The sequence below is a fragment of the Mastigoproctus giganteus genome, chromosome 2, assembly GCF_048544385.1.
Source record: "Mastigoproctus giganteus isolate SK-2022 chromosome 2, ASM4854438v1, whole genome shotgun sequence".
Taxonomy (NCBI): domain Eukaryota; kingdom Metazoa; phylum Arthropoda; class Arachnida; order Uropygi; family Thelyphonidae; genus Mastigoproctus; species Mastigoproctus giganteus.
This window is the reverse complement of record NC_143576.1, coordinates 143,553,270-143,574,712: the sequence shown is the minus strand read 5'-3', so window position 1 is coordinate 143,574,712 and position 21,443 is coordinate 143,553,270. Positions and strand designations below refer to the sequence as shown.

The 21,443-nt window shown below is 37.7% G+C and overlaps 1 protein-coding gene across 1 annotated transcript in view; it reads left to right on the top strand.

Annotated features, from left to right (window-relative positions):
- The window catches only part of sp3 (phosphatidylinositide phosphatase spermathreecae), a 291,853-nt gene that overhangs the window by 108,126 nt on the left and 162,284 nt on the right, over positions 1-21,443 (top strand). Inside the window, exon 8 of the mRNA XM_090368696.1 lies at positions 10,058-10,433. Coding sequence (XP_090224822.1) covers positions 10,058-10,433 — 376 coding nt within the window. The remainder of the gene's footprint in view (positions 1-10,057; positions 10,434-21,443) is intronic.

Genomic DNA, 21,443 nt, shown 5'->3' with positions numbered 1-21,443 from the left:
AAATCATTTATTTACTCATTCCGCTCGAAACTCTTGTTCCTTATCTGAATCTTGTGGCTTTTTTTTAATCCAATTAATGGATGAAGACTGTTCAAGATAAGAATGTAACATATTCTTATTAGTCATTGCGGAACAAGTAAATATATGGGCTGTGTTAGGGTAGCTAAGAATAGGAACAGGTGCATATATACTTGCCTGTACACCAAAGCTAGGGGTTTGGTAAATAAATTTGATGAATTTGAGGCATTGGTCAAAAAATCAAAGGCAGATATTGTTGGGCTATCAGAGACGTGGTGCCACACAGATATAAGGAATGCAGAAATGGAATTTGAGGAGTACAATGTGTAGAGGAAGAGAGAAGGGATTATGCTGTTAGTTAAGAAACACAAAATCTAAGGAAGTGCATCCAGTTGACATGAGTGGATAGTGCACTGTTGAGTCAGTTTGGTGTAACATAAGCACTGGGAAAGCAAAATTGAGAGTATGAGTGTGTTATAGGCGTAATGACAGAGAACAACGAGCAATTGTACAGAGAAAGCCGATAAATCAGATTGTGTTATAATGGGAGATTTTAACTTCTCAGATATAGACTGGAACTTGTGGGTTGGTCACTCACACACTAGCAAGACTTTTGTGGATTTATTGGATGATTGTTTTCTACTGCAGTATATTCGTGAGGCATCTAAGGGAGTAATACTCTTAATCTGATTATCAGTAGCGATTCTTCATGCATTAAGAATCTGCAGATAAAAGAACCACGATGTGATCACTGTGTTGAAGTGGGATTTACTCAAAGAGGTAACTACCATCAGGGGTAAAGCCAAGGGTTTTTGCTTTTGTAAAGGTAACTGTGGTGATCTAGATAGTATTTAAATTCTATACGGTGGGACCAACAGATGATGTTACCAACAGCAAATTCAAAATGGGAATCATCCAAAGAATTAATCTTGGAACTACTAGGCTTTTCATACCTACTAAGTAATATTGTTCAAGGCTTAGGCCTAAATGGATATCAGATGAACTAATGAGACATATGGCAGAGAAGAAAAATGCATGCAGTACATAAAAATTAACAGGTGACACGAAAGCCTATGATAAGCTGGTCTGTAACCAAGTCACAAAGGAGATTAGGCAGGCAAAGGCAGATTACGAGAAATCGTTGGCAGAGGATGCAAAGAAAAACAGCAAAGAGTTCTTTACTTATGTAAACTCTAGAAGAAAGGGGATGAATCAGATCAGTCCACTTGATATCGATAGCTCAACTGTTGATGAGCTTGCTCAGGTGGCTAACAAACTAAATGAGTATTTTGCATCTACATTCACACATGAGGAGTTATTCAGGGAGGGAAATTCCAGAAGTAAATTGAACTCTAGCAGTGAGCTAGATGATTTTGTAATAACTGAGAACAAAGTGGAGGAGAAATTGTTGAAGATAAACATAAGAAAGGCACCTGGGGTGGATGGGATCCATCCAATTATATTAAAGGAGGTAGCAAAGGAAGTAAGCAAACCCTTAGCCACAATTATGAGAGCTTCCTTGGACTCAGGGGAGGTACTCATGGACTGGGTATGTGCAAATGTGACCCCAATTCACAAAGGAGGATCAAGGGGGACACAGGTAATTACAGACCTATTAGTTTAACTTCTGTTCTAGTGAAATTAATGGAGGTACTGTTTAAAAAAGCATTGCAGGATCACCTAGACAAGGCTTCAGTTATAACTCGAACACAGTATGGGTTTGTTAAGAAGTCTTGTCTGACCAATTTGATTGGATACTATGATGTGGTCACAAAGGAACTGGATGCAAAGAATAATTTTGATATCATATATTTGAATCTTAGAAAGGCTTTTGAAACTATTGTACTTGGAAGACTGCTATACAAATTGGAGTAGTATGGCATTGGAGGCAAATTGCTGCTATGGATAAAGGGATTGTTGAGGGGGGAGAAGACAGAGAGTGGTAATCAATTGACACTGCTCTTTAGCATTAGCATTAGTAGAGGCATATGATGCAAACTTATGCAGCATCAGCCGGAAGAAAAAAAAAACAAAAAGAAAAAAAAAAAAAACTTCCACTTCACCCCTCCGTTCATTCAAAATACCTGTCCAACTGAGCCTTAAATTTATTTAGGCTATCAACTTCCACAACAAGGGATGGAAGTCTGTTCCACCAACCAACTACCGCTGGCTAAGTCAAATTTCCGTACATCTATCCTACATCTGTCTTTCCTCAATTTGAATTTAATTTATGCCTTCTCAGGTGATTATTCTGAGCAATAGGCAGAATCCCATGCTCAAACCATTCAAGGCTTTATACACCTTTATCAGATCACCTCGCCGGTGCCTAGTCTCCAGACACTGTAATTTGCAAAACTTAAGCCTTTCTTCGTAAGAGCAACCCTTTGTTCCATTCACTAACCTTGTTGCCCTTCTTTGTACTTTGAAATGAGGCCTCCAGACCTGTATACAGTACTCAAGGTGTGGCCTGACCATTGCCTTATACAAGGGAATAATCACCTCCTTATCCCTGCTAGAAAAATTCCTATATATCATTGATAAGACACCATGAGCTACTCTTGCAGCCCGTCTGCACTGCTCAGAGAACTTCATATCTGCCTGCACAATTACCCCCAGGTCCTTTAATGTTAAACTTCATTTGCCACCTCTCAGCCCATCTGCTCAACCTTTCCAGATCCTGTTGCAGCAGCATAGCGTCAGTATTGTCCTTAACAACCTTGCCAACTTTTGTATCGTCTGCAAACTTGGACATTAAGCTTGATATACCATCATCAGTATTATTTATAAATACAGAAAACAATAATGGACCCAGCACTGAACCCTGAGGAACTCCAGTGATAACATTAGTCCATGGTGAGCAGTGTCCATTGATTACCACTCTCTGTCTTCTACCCCTCAACCACCCCTTTATCCATAGCAGCAATTTGCCTCCAATGCCACACTGCTCCAATTTGTGCAGCAGTCTTCCATGTGCAACAGTATCAAAAGCCTTTCTAAGATCCAAGTATATAATATCAAACTTGGACTGATGTTCATGGACTCTTCATGGACTAATGTTATTAGCGGTGTCCCCCATGGTTCAGTGTTGGGTCCATTGTTGTTTTCACTTTTTATTATTAATTTTATTGATGATGGTATATCAGGCTTAATGTTCAAGTTTGCAGATAATATGAAGGTTGGCAGGGTTGTTAATGACACTAATGACAGTACACTGCCGCAACGGGATCTAGAAAAGTTGAGCAGATGGGCTGAGAGGTGGCAACTAAAGTTTAACATTGACTAATGTAAAGTTCTGCATATGGGAAGCAGTTACCCCAGAGTAACAGTATCAACTGTGTGGTACTACACTGACAGTGGTAGAGAATGAAAAGGACCTTGGGGATAATTGTGCAGTCAGAAATCAAGTTTTCTGAGCAGTGCAAGCGGTCTGCAAGAATAGCTCATGGTGTCCTGTCAATGACATACAGGAATTTTTCTAGCAGGGATAAGGAAGTAGTTATCCCCTTGTATAAGGAAATGGACATTCCACACTTGAGTATACATGTCTGGAGGCCACATTTTAAGAATAATGTAGAGGTGCTGGAAAGAGTACAGAGGAGGGCAACAAGATTAGTGAATGGAACAAAGGGTTGCTCTTACGAAGAACGTCTTAAGTTTTGCAAATTACAGTTTCTGGAGAGTAAGCACCTGCAAAGTGATCTGATTGAGGTGTATAAAGCCTTGAATGGTTTGAGCATGCCCAATGCCGATGGGATAATTCGCCTGAGATGGCATAAATTCAAATTGAGGAAATGCAGTTGTAGGATAGATGTGTGGAAGTTTGCCTTTAGCCAACGGGTGGTCGATTGCTGGAACCAACTCCATCTGTTATTGTAGAAGTTGATAGCTTAAACGGATTCGAGGCAGAACTAGACAAACATTTGGATTGAGTGGATGGGTGGTATATAAGCTTGTTTTCTTGCATTATGTGCCCTTAAAGGTAAAGTGCAGCCATTATCAACCCACTGCAGGATGGAAGCCTCCTCAACAATTCATATGTGCCCTTACTAATGTTAATATCACAATTGGGTTGCATCCAAATATCCAGTTCATTTTATGCTAAAACTAAAGTCTACAACAGTTGTAACCAAATTAATAATAAATCCACACTTGATTTGGAAAAGGCTAAGAGTTGTTTTATCCTGATCTCTAACCAAAGCTGTTGGCTGCAACTTATGTCTCTCCATGTTTACACTTCTGTTTCATTCTGATGGTTCTTTTGCATCCTTATCTAAATGTAAAGCTGGCTTATTAGCATCTTACTTTCCCTCTGACCCTTGCATCAGTGATCTGGTAAATTTCCTTCTACCATACAGAGTACAATCAATTTAGTGTCTCCTTTGTTCTTTTGACAGGACATTAGAAGAATCCTAAACCATCAATGTGTCAAGAAGTCTGTATGTCTGAATGGCCTTTCTCCGCTTGTTTTTACAACTGCTGCTCTAGAGCTTGCCCCTTTTTATGTTTCCTTTTTGCAGTTTTATTTTCTTACTGTTTTTCCTTCATATGGAAATTTACACATTTCCAGCCAATTTCTAAAATGGACACAAATTGCACCATTCTACTTAACATTCTATTGCACCTTCCTCAACTCTTTTGAAGTTATGGGAGAAATCCATCAATTATCAATTCTTATGCTATTTTGAAATCTAAACACTTGCTCTTCACATTTCTAAGGCATAAAGGTCTTTTTTGTAGTTATGTGGTCTTAATGGTTACCCAGTTCCTTTGTAACATTCTTTTTCTCTGATATACCAATGACCTTCAACTGAAAATCCTGTTGATAGTTTTACTGACGATAGTACACTAACTTTTAGCCTGCAGTTTGAGAAACTGTGCTCTTCACAAACTGATATAACTTCTTGAATATTTGCTTTCAAATACCTAAGTGCTGATCACCAGATAATTTTCAAGTAGAGGCAAATAAAACTTAATTATCAATTCTTCTAAGACTGAGCTTTCTCTTATTTTTTGCAAGACATAATCTGTTGCTTTCATGGTTATCTTCAGCACTTAGATTTCTAGCCAAGATCACTTTATTGGTTTGGGAACTCACTTTGTATCTTTGAAATTGTGATATCATAGTGTCATAGCCTGCTCAGCAAACTCATCTAGACCTACCTAGTAATGCATGAATCATTCATTTATCTGTAGTCAGTCTGAATTAATGCATGCTGAATAGAGGATGTTTTGCTGTTTTTGTTACATTTTAAAGTGAGTGATTTTACTGAGCAGTGAATTTGCATAAATTTTTTTCATATTAGTGCAAGGGGAACCCATGAAATGTTAAAAACAACTTTCAGAGAATTTGGCATGTGTCATTTGAAGGCTTTTCAGGGTGTTGCAAAGTTTAAAGAGAGTATCTAAATTGAAGATAATCTTCACTTTGGCCATTCTTCAATTTCAAAAACCAATGATCCAGTTGCTTGTGTTTGTAATATGATCAGGAGCTAGCAAAGTTTTAACTATCCATGAAGTTTACTAGCATGAAATTGGCATTTCTTATGGGGGCATACTAGCCAATTTTAATGTGATTTGGAAATATAATGCATATCAGCCAACTTTGTATTTTTTCTTCAGTGGTGCCCTTGCATGTTAGGATCTTTTTCATTGAAATACTGCTGCTGACCCACGTTTTTTCTTCCATCATTACCAGCACCAGTCCCTTTTTTTTCTTTTTTTTTTTTAATTTTCTTATTTATTTTATTTCATTTTATTTCTTTATTTATTATTATTATTTTTTAAATTTTATTTATTTATTTTTTCTTTATCCAATTTATCACCATGGATTTTTTTCCCTCTCCTCTTCATTCTTCCCCCCCCCTTTTTTTTTTTCTCTCTCTCCTTTCTTTTCCTCTTGAATGGGCCCAGAGGATCCTGGCCCACCTTCCCATGGTCTGGAGTACTCAGAATCATCTTTCCAGTGACTGAGGCTTCTGGGAGCCAAGAGGCCAGAACAGAACACGCAGAGAATACACACAAACCTACGCCAACATATTTCTGGCCCTTTTACAGTTGATTCTGTTCTTCACAGAGACACGAGGTGGAGATGAACCAGACATTCCAGGTGCTGCCCTATACATATATACATTACCAGATGTCCATTCCATCATTACTAGTGACAAATTGTGAGATTCAAACAAAGGCATGGTCCTCTTTATGGAATATTCAGTCTTCTCCAAGTTCAAAAAATGCAAGGTAATCTCAATGAATTGTGAAGATCACGTTTATTTTATTATTTTTTTACTCATAGGCCATTGTTGATTACAAATGTCTTGCATGGTCAAGCAGTGAACCAGGACTCCTGCAAAACAGTTTTATGGAAATTGTGCGATGCTGTTTAGAGAAAACACCCATAAATGTGGGATTCATACATCATGACAATGCGGCACACTCTGCATTGCACCCACCACGAGTGCCCCTGCTAACTTTGCACTTCATCATGATAATGTCTCTGTACATTTGCCACTTTCTATTCAATAATTACTTACAAAGTACATCCCCACTGTGGTTCCCCATCTGCCATGCACATGGGATTTAGCTTCCTTGATCCCCCTGGCGCCTCCGTAGCCAGGTGGGAAGGAGCAGCAGTGCGTAGCACACGCTTCTTGATTAGACCGGGGTTCGAGCCCGTCACCACCAAATACGGAGGATGCGGAAAGATCAGGGAATGACCACCGCATATCTCGGAGCAATATGGCCTTAGTTGCTAATGCTCCTAAAAACCCAACAACAACAACAACCTTGATCCCCCCCCCCCCCACCAAATTTAAAGTTTCCATCTAAGGTCACAGATTTGTAATGACTGTGGAGATCATAGAATGTGACACAGGAACTATTAGAAATTCCAAAAGAAGCCTGTCAGGAATGCTACCAGAAGTTCAAAAGCATTGGAATCTGTGTATACAGTGGAAGTGAGACTACAGTCAGTCCTCGTATAGCACAATAGTTGTGTTCCTAGAAACCCTTGTGCAATGCAAAATCGTGCAATATAAACAACAGGCCCTATGGGAAAAATAGGATTAGGTGCCAGCCACCCAAGATTGAACACACATTTGTAACCAAAACATTACCAAACATAATAAATAATCGTAATAAAATACTTACGTATTTTTTTACGACTATTACGTAATAAAATATTGCTAATGCTTTTGCTTATATCGTAAGCAAACTTGTTTTTTGTTTGATTTTTCTATCGAAACAGATGACAGCCGTTCCATCTCTTCCAATTCTTTGTGCCTTAATCTAATGGATTTTAATTACACTTTGAGTTGTTCATGCTATGAAAGTTGTTTTTATTTTCTCTGCATTCTTTGTAATTCTCGGCATTGCCTCATTTAGGTCTGTAGCACGTGCAATATCACATGGTCTTTCATTTCGCTCAAAGCGTTTCACAATTTCATATTTTTTCTCTATCGACAGAGGTGGACCGGCCATAAGCCTTACTGGGGAAACCCCGGTGGGCCAGAGGCCAGTGTGATTTTGGCCATAAACCAAAGCATGAGGCCACTATAAATTTTCCCGGGTAAGAATTTTTGACCCAGTCTGCCTCTGTTTATCGATATTGCTTTTTTTTTTCTCTCTGAATCTGCAGTGTCTACATCAGGATGCTTCCTTTTCACACCTTTTAAGTATTTTACTAATTTTTAGGGAATAATGCACAATTACAAAACGAGGAGGCACGCTTGATACACATAAACAAAGCTGCTCATGTGTAGCAACTGAATAAACAACACTGTAAAGGCAGAGATACACGCCGACCGGGCTAGCCGAGTGGGTCAAGTACCTGCCCGGCAACCCAAAGGTCGCGGGTTCGATTCCCGCCTCGGGCTTGGATCAAAGTACTGCAAAAACCTTGGGAGGTGCAATACGGCCACAGAAGCCGATGCGCCAACAACTACCAAATCAAAAAAAAAAAATCAAAGCAGAGATACACTATTAACACCTCACATTTTACTAAAGCACATTTCTAGGGATTACTACCATAAAACAGTAAAAACAATTTCCAGTTGTGTTTCTGCAAGTGGAATCTGTTATAAACTGGTAGTAAACTCGATCTAATTGCATTTGAGATTATACCGATAGCTGAAATTGTGTTGGTTTTTACGTTATTATGGTGAAATGTGTTTCCCCTTCACTGATATAAAAAACAAATAAATTTTCAGAATCTTCTCTTCATTCCTATCGTGTTGCGTTCGGTTGGGGTGATTCTGCGTTCGACTGCCATTTCTTGTAAACACAAAGGCGAATCGTGCATAAGTGAATTCGGTTTGTGTTATATAAGATATCGTTCCCCTATTTATAAATCGTGTATGATCGAATTCGTGTAGTGTAAACACGTGTTATACGAGGACTGACTGTACTTAAAAGGGGATTCATCCAACTATCTAGTAAGCCTCATCACTTTCTGAATAATAGTTCAATCAAACATTGATTACACCTGTCACAAGTATTACATTTTCTACATTTGAAAAAAAAAAAACTAGATCCATCTAATCATGGAATATTATTTCCACATCATCTCCTACTGCTGAGATTCTCTTAAGCCCCCAGATTTTATCCAAGAAGTTTTAATCAAGTTAATTAATGACCCGTCTCTTAACAATCTCTTCCCACTCTCCATCACACAGACATTGTTTCTGCTGCATGATTCTTCAGTAGATATTTCTGTGGACACTTCTGAATTAGAATCTTGGGTTTCACCTCTTTCTTCCAACCCAACCTGAACAGATGTCTCAACTAGTCAAATTCCATTTACTGTTCAACTCAACTCACAACACTATCGTTTCAGAATTAACAACCTTCCTTCACATATATTACCCAGAAATGATAATTTACAGAAATTCAAATGCAATGTCAACAAATAAATATCTTTTGTCTTCTCAACCTATACACAGTATTCAAGTACTATAGGTTCTAATGCCTCTGGTGTTTGGAGTTAAAAAAAAAAAATATCCTCTGGTGACAAGCTGATGTTTAGCCAACAAAGATTGAGTCTATGCTCACATTAGAAGTGACACCTTTATCCACAAGTTTATAAGCAGCTGTCACGAAAGTCCTGCAGTTTGCTGATGCTATTTATATAAAATGATGTTAGAAATTGTAGGTTGATTGATATATAATGGTGTCATTTTTGGAGGGTAGACCCTAGCTCTGATGGCCAAAAGTCTGACTGTTTCAGTGGGGGGGGTGAATGAAACTTGTCCCAAGATGGATATTGAATACAACGATGTGTATAGATTTTTATTTAAAAAAAAGGCAAAGTAACAAAACAACCAACCTTTTTGATGTGAAAATATCTTTGGCGGCACCTACTAAATTTTCTGCACTGAAGTAAAACCAATAAGTAATGAACATGCAAGAAGACGGAAATGATGTCACTCCCTAGATGAAGCTAACTCAGTCATTAATGTTCATTCGGTAGAGTAAGTACCGAGCGTGAGCATAAAACATTACATTGTTCATACTAAATATTTTGGACTGAAGTAAAACTGATTGGTACTGAAAATGCAAGATGCAAATGATGTCACATCCTAAATGACGCTAATGATGCTAACTCAGTCACTAACATTGATTCAGTTGAGTAAGTAGAGGATGTGAGCATAAAGTGTTACATCATTCATAACCTCGGTTCTAGCTGATTGATTTTAAAAATTTAAATGATTTTGATTTTCTTTTGTCATCTACTATCGAATTGTGAAAAGTGTTGAGGATGTTTCCTAAGGATGTTTTCACATAAAATAGAACATCTTTTGTGCATACAGGGTATGCATTTTAATCGTACATATTTATTTATATAGAAATAAAATGCATTATGGTCATTTTTGCATCACTTGCTTTTTCGCCATTTAATTTTCTTAATATTAGTAAAGTATGGACTGATGTAACTCACTTATAACATTTCTAAAATAGCAGGTGAGTTTGTTTAATGAATGATATTTCTCTGTTTCTTATATTTTCATTATTTTTGTAATTGATAGCCATCATATTTGAATTGTAGGAGCCACTTGCTGATTATTGGATTATTCCTATCATACAAGGTTTTGTACAGATTGAATATTGTTGGACAGATGGTTCTGAGGATAGTGAATTAGCTATGCTTGATGGAAAATATGATACTGACAGAGTTTCCCCTGAAAAATCAGGTAAAGAATATAGAATGGCATTGATTTCTAGAAGAAGCCGATACAGAGCAGGTACAAGGTACAAGCGTAGAGGAGTTGATGAAATGGGCAAGTGTGCAAATTATGTTGAAACAGAGCAGATATTTGAATATTCTCCTCATGTTGTGTCTTTTGTTCAAGTTAGAGGTTCTGTACCAGTGTACTGGAGTCAACCTGGCTATAAGTATAGGCCACCACCGAGACTAGATAAAGGTTAGTAATTTATGTGTACCACATTTTAAAAAAATGAATTAACTTAAATATGGATTTGCTATTACATCGTTTGTTTTGTATATTTATAGAATGGCTTGTGCGTCTTTTCAAAATGAAAAGAAAGTTGATTAGTTATTCAGTTATATGAACAGTGGTGCCAAAACCTTGGCTGCTCTTAATGCAGTTCCTGTCTCTTTAAAAATAAACCTAACCAGGGAAATGGGAGTATTAGGAGATTATAAAAGGTTTTAATATGCTCAAATAGCAAATGTTTGGTTTTATGTGATCAGCTTAGTTATCCCCCCCATTATAAATTGTTCAATGGAGAGAGGGACTTGTATTAAAAACAAATTGAAAAAAAATGTAAACAGTTTTGAGATGGTTCTATGATTTAGATTGAACACTAAATTCTTAACATCTGAACAACCACAATAAAATTAATATGATTAGGAAATGACATTATGTGGTTAGTATCCACTATCTGAATATGTATATAAAAATATACATATTAAGACACTTATAACACAGATTAAAAAACAAATCAGTTTTACTTTGATCATTTGCAACCACAACATCAAGATGTTCAGGATTCTTTCCAAACTCATGAGACCTTAAAGTGGGTTTTAAGTTAAGAAAGGGAAACTGAATTTAATAAAGGGCAGATTTACCAATTATTAATAATTGTTATTCATAAAAATTGCTATTCCTGGTTTACCTTGATTTATGCTCTGCATTTGATGCTATTCACCTGTCAGTGCACTGTACCTATTGAATGAATTTTATGGTGTACAAGGGAATTTTCTCTTTTTCATTCAAGAATCCCTCCTCCATAGAACCCTTCTATTAGTGTTCAATGATTCCTTGCAAAATCGAGAGTAGGAGTGTGCTGTAGGCCTAATGACTCTGATGAGTATAATAAGAAACTGTACAGGGACATAGAGTGGGCCAGTAAATCAGAGAGTCTTATAATGGGGGATTTTAATTTCCCAGATATTGACTGGAATTTGTGGGTTGGTCACTCACACACTAGCAAGGCTTTTGTGGATTTATTGGATGATTGTTTTCTAAATCAGCATGTCTGGGAGGCAACTAGAGGGAGCAGTACTCTTGATTTGATTATAAGTAGTGATTCTTCATGCATTAAGAATCTGCGGATACAGGAATCACTAGGTGTCAGTGATTACAGTGTGCTGAAGTGGGATTTACTCAAGGAGGTAACTACCATCAGAGGTAAAGGGAAGGGTTATTGCTTTCTTATTTCTTTCGTAAAGGCGACTACGATGGTCTGAGACAGTATTTAAATTCTATACAGTGGGACCAACTGATGATGTTACCAACAGCAAACTCAAAATGGGAAGCATTCAAAGAACTTATCTTGGAAGCTACTAGGCTTTACAAGGTTCAAGGTTCAGGCCTAAATGAATGTCAGATGAACTAATGAGACATATGGCAGAGAAGAAAAATGCATGGGATACATATAAATTAACATGTGACACAGAAGCCTACGATAGATATAAGTTGATCTGTAACCAAGTTTCAAAGGAGGTTAGGCAGGCTAAGGCAGATTACGAGAAATCTTTGGCAAGGGATGCAAAGAAAAACAGCAAGGAGTTCTTTACTTATGTAAACTCTAGAAGGAGGGGGATGAATCAGATTGGTCCACTTGATATCGATGGTTCAACTGTTCGTGATCCTGCTCAGGTAGCTAACAAACTAAATCAATATTTTGTATCTACATTCACACATGCTTTACATACATACAGTAATCACTTCAGGAAGGGGAATGCCACAGATGAAGTAAACACTGGCAGTGAGCTAGATGATCTTGTAACAATTGAGAGTAAAGTGGAGGAGAAATTGTTGAAGATAAATACAAGAAAGGCACCTGGGGTGGATGGGATCTATCCAGTTATATTAAAGGAGGCAGAAAAGGAAGTAAGCAATCCGTTAGTCATAATTATGAGAGCTTCCTTGGACTCAGGGGAGGTACCCACAGACTGGAGATGTGCAAATGTAACTCCAATTCACAAAGGAGGATCAAAGGCTGACACAAGTAATTATAGACCTGTGAGTTCAACTTCTGTTCCAAGAAAATTAATGGAAGCACTGGTTAAAGAAGCACTGCAGGATCATTTTGACAAGAATTCAGTTATAGCTCAGACACAGCATGGTTTTGTTAAGGGAAGGTCTTGCCTGACCAATTTGATTGGATACTATGATGTAGTCACTAAAGAATTGGATTCAGGGAATAACTTTGATATTATATATTTGGATCTTAGAAAGGCTTTTGATACTGTTGCACATGGAAGACTGCTGCAGAAATTGGAACAGTGTGGCATTGGTGGCAAATTGTTGCTATAGATAAAGGGATGGTTGAGTGGCAGAAGACAGAGAGTGGTAATTAATGGACACTGCTCATCATGGACTAATGTTATTAGTGGAGTCCCTCAGGGTTCAGTGTTGGGTCCATTGTTGTTTTCTGTATTTATAAATAATGTTGATGATGGTATATCAAGCTTAATGTCCAAGTTTGCAGACGATACAAAGGTTGGCATGGTTGTTAAGGACACTACTGACGCTATGCTGCTGCGACAGGATCTGGAAAGTTTGAGCAGATGGGCTGAGAGGTGACAAATGTAAAGTACTACATATGGGAAACAGCAATCCCAGAGCAACGTATCAACTCTGTGGTACTACACCGACAGTGGTAGAGAATGAAAAGGACCTGGGGGTAATTGTGCAGGCAGATATGAAGTTTTCTGAGCAGTGCAGACAGGCTGCAAGAGTTGCCCATGGTGTCTTATCAATGATATACAGGAATTTTTCTAGCAGGGATAGGGAGGTAATTATTCCCTTGTATAAGGCAATGGTCAGGCCACACCTTGAGTACTGTATACAGGTCTGGAGGCCTCATTTTAAGAAGGATATAGAGCTGCTGGAACGAGTACAGAGAAGGGCAACAAGATTAGTGAATGGAACAAAGGGTTGCTCTTACGAAGAAAGGCTTAAGTTTTGCAAATTACAGTCTGGAGACTAGGCACCTACGAGGTGATCTGATAGAGGTATATAGGGCCTTGAATGGTTTGAGCATGCTCAATGCCGATGGGATTCTTCCTCTTTTCTCAGAATAATCACCTGAGAGGGCATAAATTCAAATTGAGGAAAGACAGAGGTAGGCCAGATGTGCAGAAATTTTCTCTAAAAAGAAAAAGAAAAGTCTTTCTTTTTACAGTTCTTTATCTCCATGAGATATGGCTTTTGAGACAACAGCTCCTTCAGATTTCCAACCCAGTTAACATTCTTTGCTGTATAAAAATCTGTCTTAAATATGGTCAGCCGCTGGACCCTTCCATATTAAGATCTCCTCTCAGTGGAATATTGGCTACTAAATGGACTAATCTAAAAACTGGCCACGAACACACTGTCTCCCAAACTGCGATGATAGAAAACTTAAATTGGGTTCCATTCAGAAAGTTGCTTCACATTAGATTTTTGTAAGTAGTTTATAAACTCTTCTGAAACACTTTGCAGGCCCCTTTCTATTTGGGATAAGGTTGGCTGGCACATACTCCCCAGGAGTACTAGCCAGAAGCCATCTTTAATTCCTCTCTCCACTTCCTCTCTCCAAACTTGTTCAGCAGCTCATTATTGATTTATTCTCTGTAGACTACCAATACCCCAAGGAAACTGTTGACACCATTCTTCTTCTAAACTGTAGTTGGATGTGTTATTTATTATTATTATTATCTCCAGTTTCGTTATTATTATTATTATTATTATTATTATTATTATTATTATTATTATATGTGATTCTTGATATAAATAAGACTCGTTTGTTATTATTTATGTATTATCAGATCCCAGTGATACATAAGACTCATTTGTTATTTATGTATCATTCGGGTCTGATGTAAACCCTTCTGGCCTTAGCCATATTGGATATGTTCTGTCCAGTCAATTATGTATTTCCCTGGTTCAGCAAATAAATGAATATTTATTTATTTATTTTTTTTAAAGCATATAATAAAATATCTACCCAAGCTCTTCATTCCAGGAGGTACAAAATCTAATAAGATGAATAAACAATGCCATTTAACTAAATAATATTTGGTACATGGAATACTAATTACAGTCGAATCTCTTTAATACAAAGTTCAAGGGACCTAAATTTTCAAGTTTTGTAATGAGGTTTGTAGTAATAAGGTCCCCCAAAAGTGTCAAAATTTTACCGCGTTGTTTTTTTTTTTTTTTTTTTTTTTTTGCGTACATACTGTATATCTAAGAATAATAGTAAATAAAAATAATATCAAAAATAAATTAATAAAATAAATTAAAAACAAAAGCCTTGTCTAACAAAACAGTAATAGGAATAACATATTTTTTATAGATTTTATTTTATTTATAAGATAAACTAAGAAAAAAGCAATTAACGGAAATGAAAAGATTGTACGGTATATATATTGATATACAGTGAAACTTCCCTTTAACGGACAGCCATGGGGAATGAAAATTTGTCCGTTAGAGAGAAGTGTCTGCTAACAAGAAGTCTGAGGGAGAAAAAAAAAAAGAAAGAAAGAAAAATAGTTAAACGTTTAATGTAAAATTAAATTAAAATATATACACATTTTGAACAATATTTTTGTAAATAATATACATACAATTGTGCTATGCATATTATGACTTTATCTTAAGAAAAATACATACAGTAATCACTTATTTTCTTCTGCACCTTCTTCCGGCTGATAATTTTGTTTTCAACATTTGTTTGGAGTGAAGAAACCATCGAAAGTCCTTCAGTATCTTCTTCAGCGGCGAAAAACATTTTTAAATGATTGATTTGTATGAGCGCTTCTTCTATTTTCATCGGTGGTTCGTCATTAATATGTTCTTCGACAGAATGACCTCCTTCCATTTCTTCATCCTCATGAGGAAATTCTTGAAAAATATCGATGATAATGTCGTTGATATCTAGAGCACCATCTTCTGTAGTGAGGTTTGAGTCTATATCTTTGTAGCCAGGGTCACTTGTAGCGGAAGTATCGTACATTATCAATAGATGTTAAAGTTCTTGTTCTTCTTGGTGCTCCACATTGCTGTTCACAACTTCAATTTTTGTGTTTGAGAAGCCAAACTTTACAAAACAGTTCACGACAGTTTGTTTCTAATTGCGTTTACTGAAGAGGAAATCCATTGAATCGCATTTAGGATGCTGAGTTTCTTTGCAAGGTTACTTGCACATGTTACCTTGTTCATGTTTGCAATGATATGTCTTAAAACACGTTTTCTGTAGTGAAGTTTAAAATTTTTTATTATCCCTTGATCTAAGGGCTGACACTCTGCAGATATGTTTGGTGGCAGAAAACCGATTTGAATGTTGGACAATTCAATGTGTGGGTGAGATGCAGCATTATCCATGAAAAGAATAATTTTTCTGTTTTGACGAATCATGTTTTGGTTAAAGTGACTTATCCATTCGCTCATGATATCTCGTGTCATCCACGCTTTTTTATTAGACTTCCAGTCAACATTCAAAAGATTCAGCTTTATGCCCTTGAAACATCGAGGATTTTGTGGTACAATAGTACAATCAAGCGTTCCTTAGAAATTTTTCCGCCCTGGCACTTTTCGTTTTTTAGACTCAATGTTTTTTCAGGAAGAGCTTTAAAAAACAACCCTGTTTCATCACAGTTGTAAATATCCTTAGCTTCAAAACCACGACATAAATCTTCCAATTTGACGGTCCGCTCTGTTACAACCCAAGTATCGACAGATCCACCTTCACCACTTACGATTTTCCAAGAAATTTTTTGCCGAGTTTTGAACTTGTCTAGCCATCCCACAGAAGCTTTGAACTCATTTACTTCCATAGATTTCGCAACCTCCAAAGCCTTTTCCCTAATAATAGGCTCATTAATGGGAATTTTTTTAGCATGTGCACGGCAAAACCACTCATACGTAACATTGTCAATTTGAAGTCCAACAGTTTTCGGGAATGATTTTTGAACCTGATCATTTCCGTGTTGCCAAAATTGTTTGAGCAGTTAATTTTTTTTCTTTAGGATGTCGCTTACCTACGTCTTCCTGATTTTGAATTTTGCAGCGAGATTGTGAACAGTATTTTTTTTGCCGATCATACGCATTAATGAGTTCGACTTTATCTTTTAAAGTTAAATGTTTACGAGAAGACATTGTGCACTTCACACGACACTGAACAAAACTGAAAACTGAAACTCAAAAGACGAAAGGCCGACCAAATCTCCCCCCCCCTGCACACACCGAATTCATCAGAAGTTTTACACGTGCCTTAAAATTCTTGAAAAAGGGTTTAGAAGCGCGACGTAAACCTTGATAAAATTCAGAGAATCGGAAATAGAAAATAAACACATGATTGAGGCAATACGTGGAAGAAAAGTTCCTAGAAAAAGGGCCATGAGCTCTCCCGCAGTCCGTTACGGGGAGATCAAATTAAGTGCTAATCTAAAGGAAACAGTGCAGATTGCCTGTCTGTTACAGAGAATGTCCGCTAGACAGAAGCTGCAAACACGTTAAAACCAATAGAGGTGAGTTGGGGAATTTGAAAATGTCTGTTAAAGAGAGGTGTCCGTTAGGAGAAGTTTCACTGTTTACAATATTTTAGTATCACAGTAAAAATAATTACAATCTTAATATACAAGGAGACATACAAACCATTAACTTTTTAGTGTATTAATCTAATTTAAAGAAACAATCCAATATTGTTTGCACAGTTTTTGTCCTATATGCATTTTTAACTACAGCATAGACATTATTAAATGCAATAGTTGTTTCTTTATCAACATACTGCAGGCCAACACATTCTCTATTATGTTCAATGCATTTTGGGCATCTTTTTTAGATGACAGTGTGTGTGCTTCTTCACTTTTGCTGTCACTGGAAACAAAAACATCATCATTTTAAAACATGGAATACTAATTTGTATTCCATGTACCAAGTTGCTACATGTACCATGTAGCAACTTCATCATCCACCTTCACTAACCTCTTCAAATTCGCCAACAAAATCCATATTCTTCATATTCCTCCATTTCTCAATGTTACTATCACATTCGTCTGCTGGACCGTGTTTTTCGATGATATTCTCTCCAAAGCTGCTTTTTCTAAAGCAGTTGATTATTACACTTGATGCAATACTGTCTCAATCAATAACAAGGCTACAGATAGCATCCAAGACATTCCAATTTGGTTGCAAATTGTTCCCTCCTTCTATGTTGTGGATCAAGTACCTTATATCAGGTGGGCTCCATATGCTCTCTTGAGTTTATAATTCTTGATCCAGTGGTTGCATAAAACTGGTGGTATTGGGAGGTAAAAACAACAGCCATATATTTGTCAGCTTAAGTGTCTCGGCGGAATGTGCTGTACAGTGATCTAGAATCATCAAAATGTTCCTTTTTTCTGAAGTCATTCTTCTGTCCACTTTTGATAACCAAGACTGAAAAATTTTGAATGTAAGCCAAGCACTTCTATTGGCCTCATAATAACAGGAAAGTTGGTAACTTCTTTAAAACATATTGGCTTGGAAAACTTACCAATCACAAGTGGGTGTAGTTTTTACTTCCATTTGAATTGCAGCTTAACAAAACAGTGAGTCTTTACTTAATTTTCTACCATGACAAGGCCCTCCTCAGATAGCAAATTATAAAATTAACCTGTCTCGTCAAGATTAAAAGTATCTTTTGCTTCATATTTTTCAAGAATGGACCATACAGAACACAACCAGTCTTTAGCCTTTTCTTTGTCCAGTAATCCAGACTAGCCCCAAACATTTTGCAAAACCAAGTTATTCCTGTCTTTAAATCTTTCCAGCCATCTACTGCTGCATTTGAAGTCACTAATTCAATGTTGCTGAGCTAGATAATTTGCCCCTTCTTGCAAAATCAGACCTAATATTGGGAAATTAGATGCATGCATTTGTTGGTACCACTTGAAAAGTTTTGTTTCAAGCTCTGTGTTTTGCACCATGAATATGTTTCCTGTTTTTCATCGCTGCTCCAATGTTGTGCACTTCTTAAAGCCTTTTTCGGTTTTTCAGTATTGTAGATAAATTAGGTAAAGGGATGTTGTTTCCCTTTGCAATGTCCAATTTGCTTCTTTCCATTATATCAGCCTCTTGTAAATCTTTTCATTTAATTTCTAGGCTTAATTCCAACTGTTTACGTTTTGTCACCATAACACTGCTATGTAAAATTTAATATAAAGAAATTTTAAATTAATTTAAAGACAAGTTCCAAAAAAGACATCAGCTCAGATAAAATGGCACAGAAAATTGATTGCTGTATACTGTAGCAAAAGACTCTTTGAACTGGGTAACAATTGCAACTGACCTTATTCCCATGGAGAGAGCAAGGGAGTGTATGAGAGTACCAACTGTGTGGTACTACACTTAATACCGACCGGGCTAGCCGAGTGGGTAAAGTACCTGCCCGGCAACCCAAAGGTCGCGGGTTCGATTCCCGCCTCGGGCTTGGATCACTGTACTGCAAAAACCTTTGGAGGTGCAATATGGCCACAGAAGCCGATGCGCCAACAACTACCAAATCAAAAAAAAAAAAAAAAAAAACTACACTTAATGTGGTAGAAAATGAAAAAGACCTGGGAGTAATTGTGCAGTCACATATGAAGTTTTCTGAGCAGTGCAGACAGGCTGCCAGGGCAGGTCATGGTGTTTTTGTCGATGATATATAGAAATTTTACTAGCACGAAAAAGGAGGTGATTGTCCCTCTGTATAAGGCAATGGTCAGGACACGCCTTGAGTACTGTGTACAGGTCTGGAGGCCTCATTTTAGGAAGGATGTAGATTTGCTTGAGCGTGTACTGAGAAGGGCAACAAGATTGGTCAGGGGAATGAAGGGATCCTCTTACCAAGAGAGGCTTAAGTTCTGCAAATTGCAGTGGCTGGAGACTAGGCACCTGCGCGGTGATCTGATTGAGGTGTATAAGGCCTTGAATTGTTTGAGCACACTGAATTCTGATGGGATCCTTCCACTTGTTCAGATTATGAACCTAAGGGGGCATAAATTCAAATTAAGAAAGGACAGATGTAGAATAGATGTGCGGAACTTGCCTTTAGCCAGCGGGTGGTTAATTGTTGGAACAAACTTCCATCTGTCGTTGTGGAAGTTGATAGGTTGAATAAATTTAAGGAGGAACTGGACAGGATTTGGAGGGAATGGGGTGATTTTTTTTTTTTCTTTTTTCTTCTGGTTGATGCTGCATAAGCTCATACACTTGCTTTCTTGCATTACATGTCACTACTACTACAAGTAACTATAGACCTGTGAGTTTAACTTCTGTTCCAGGAAAATTAATGGAGGCACTGGGTAAAGAAGCACTGCAGGATCATCTAGGCAACACTTCAGTTATAGATTGGATGCAGCATGGTTTTGTTAAGGGGAAGTCTTGCCTGACCAATTTGATTGGATACTATGATGCAGTCACAAAAGAGCTGGATGCAGGGAATAACTTTTGATATTATATACTTGGATCTTAGCAAGGTTTTTGATACTGTTGCACATGGAAGACTGCTGCACAAATTGGAGCAGTGTGCATTGGAGGCAAATTGCTGCTATGGATAAAGGGGTGGTTGAGGGGGAGAAGACAGAGAGTGGTAATCAATGGACACTGCTCATCGTGGACTGATGTTATTAGTGGAGTCCCTCAGGGCTCAGTGTTGGGTCCATTATTGTTTTCTGTATTTATAAATAATATTGATGATGGTATATCAAGCTTAATGTCCAAGTTTGCAGACGATACAAAGGTTGGCATGGTTGTTAAGGACACTACTGACGCTATGCTGCTACAATAGGATCTGGAAAGGTTGAGCAGATGGGCTGAGAGGTGGCAAATGAAATATAACATTGACAAATGTCAAGTACTACATATGGGAAACAGCAACCCCAGAGCAACGTATCAACTCTGTGGTACTACGCTGACAGTGGTAGAATGAAAAGACCTGAATGAAAAGGACCTGGGGGTAAATGTGCAAGCAGATATGAAGTTCTCTGAGCAGTGCAGATGGGCTGCAAGAGTAGCTCATGGTGTCTTGTCAATGATATACAGGAATTTTTCTAGCAGGAATAAGGAGGTGATTATTCCTTTGTATAAGGCAATGGTCAGGCCACACCTTGAGTACTGTATACAGGTTTGGAGGCCTCACTGGAACGAGTACAGAGAAGGGCAACAAGATTAGTGAATGGAACAAAGGATTGCTCTTATGAAGAAAGGCTTAAGTTTTGCAAATTACAGTGTCTGGAGACTAGGCACCGGCGAGGTGATCTGATAGAGGTGTATAAAGCTTTGAATGGTTTGAGCATGCTCAATGCTGATGGGCCTCTTCCCCTTGCTCAGAATAATCATCTGAGAGGACATAAATTCAAATTGAGGAAAGACAGATGTAGGATATATGTGCGGAAATTTGCCTTTAGCCGGCGGGTAGTTGGTTGGTAGAACAGACTTCCATTCCTTGTTGTGGAAGTTGATAGCCTAAATAAATTTAAGGCTCAGCTGGACAGGTATTTCGAACGAACAGAGGGGTGAAGTGGAAGTGGTTTCTTTTTTTTTTTTTTTTTTTTTTGGCTGATGCTGCATAAGCTTGCTTTCTTGCATCATATGCCTCTGCTAATGCTAAAACTTCACATCTGCCTGCACAATTACCACCAGGTCTTTTTCGTTCCCTACCACTGTCAGTGTAGTACCACAGAGTCGATATGTTTCTCTGAGGTTACTGCTTCCCATATGTAGTACTTTACATTTGTCAATGTTAAACTTCATTTGTCACCTCTCAGCCCATCTGCTCAACTTTTCTAGATCCTGTTGCAGCAGCATACTGTCCTTAGTGTCCTTAACAACCCTACCAACCTTCGTATAGTCTGAAAACTTGGACGTTAAGCTTGATATACCATCATCAATATCATTTATAAATACAGAAAACAACAATGGACCCAACACTGAACCCTGCGGGACTCCACTAAT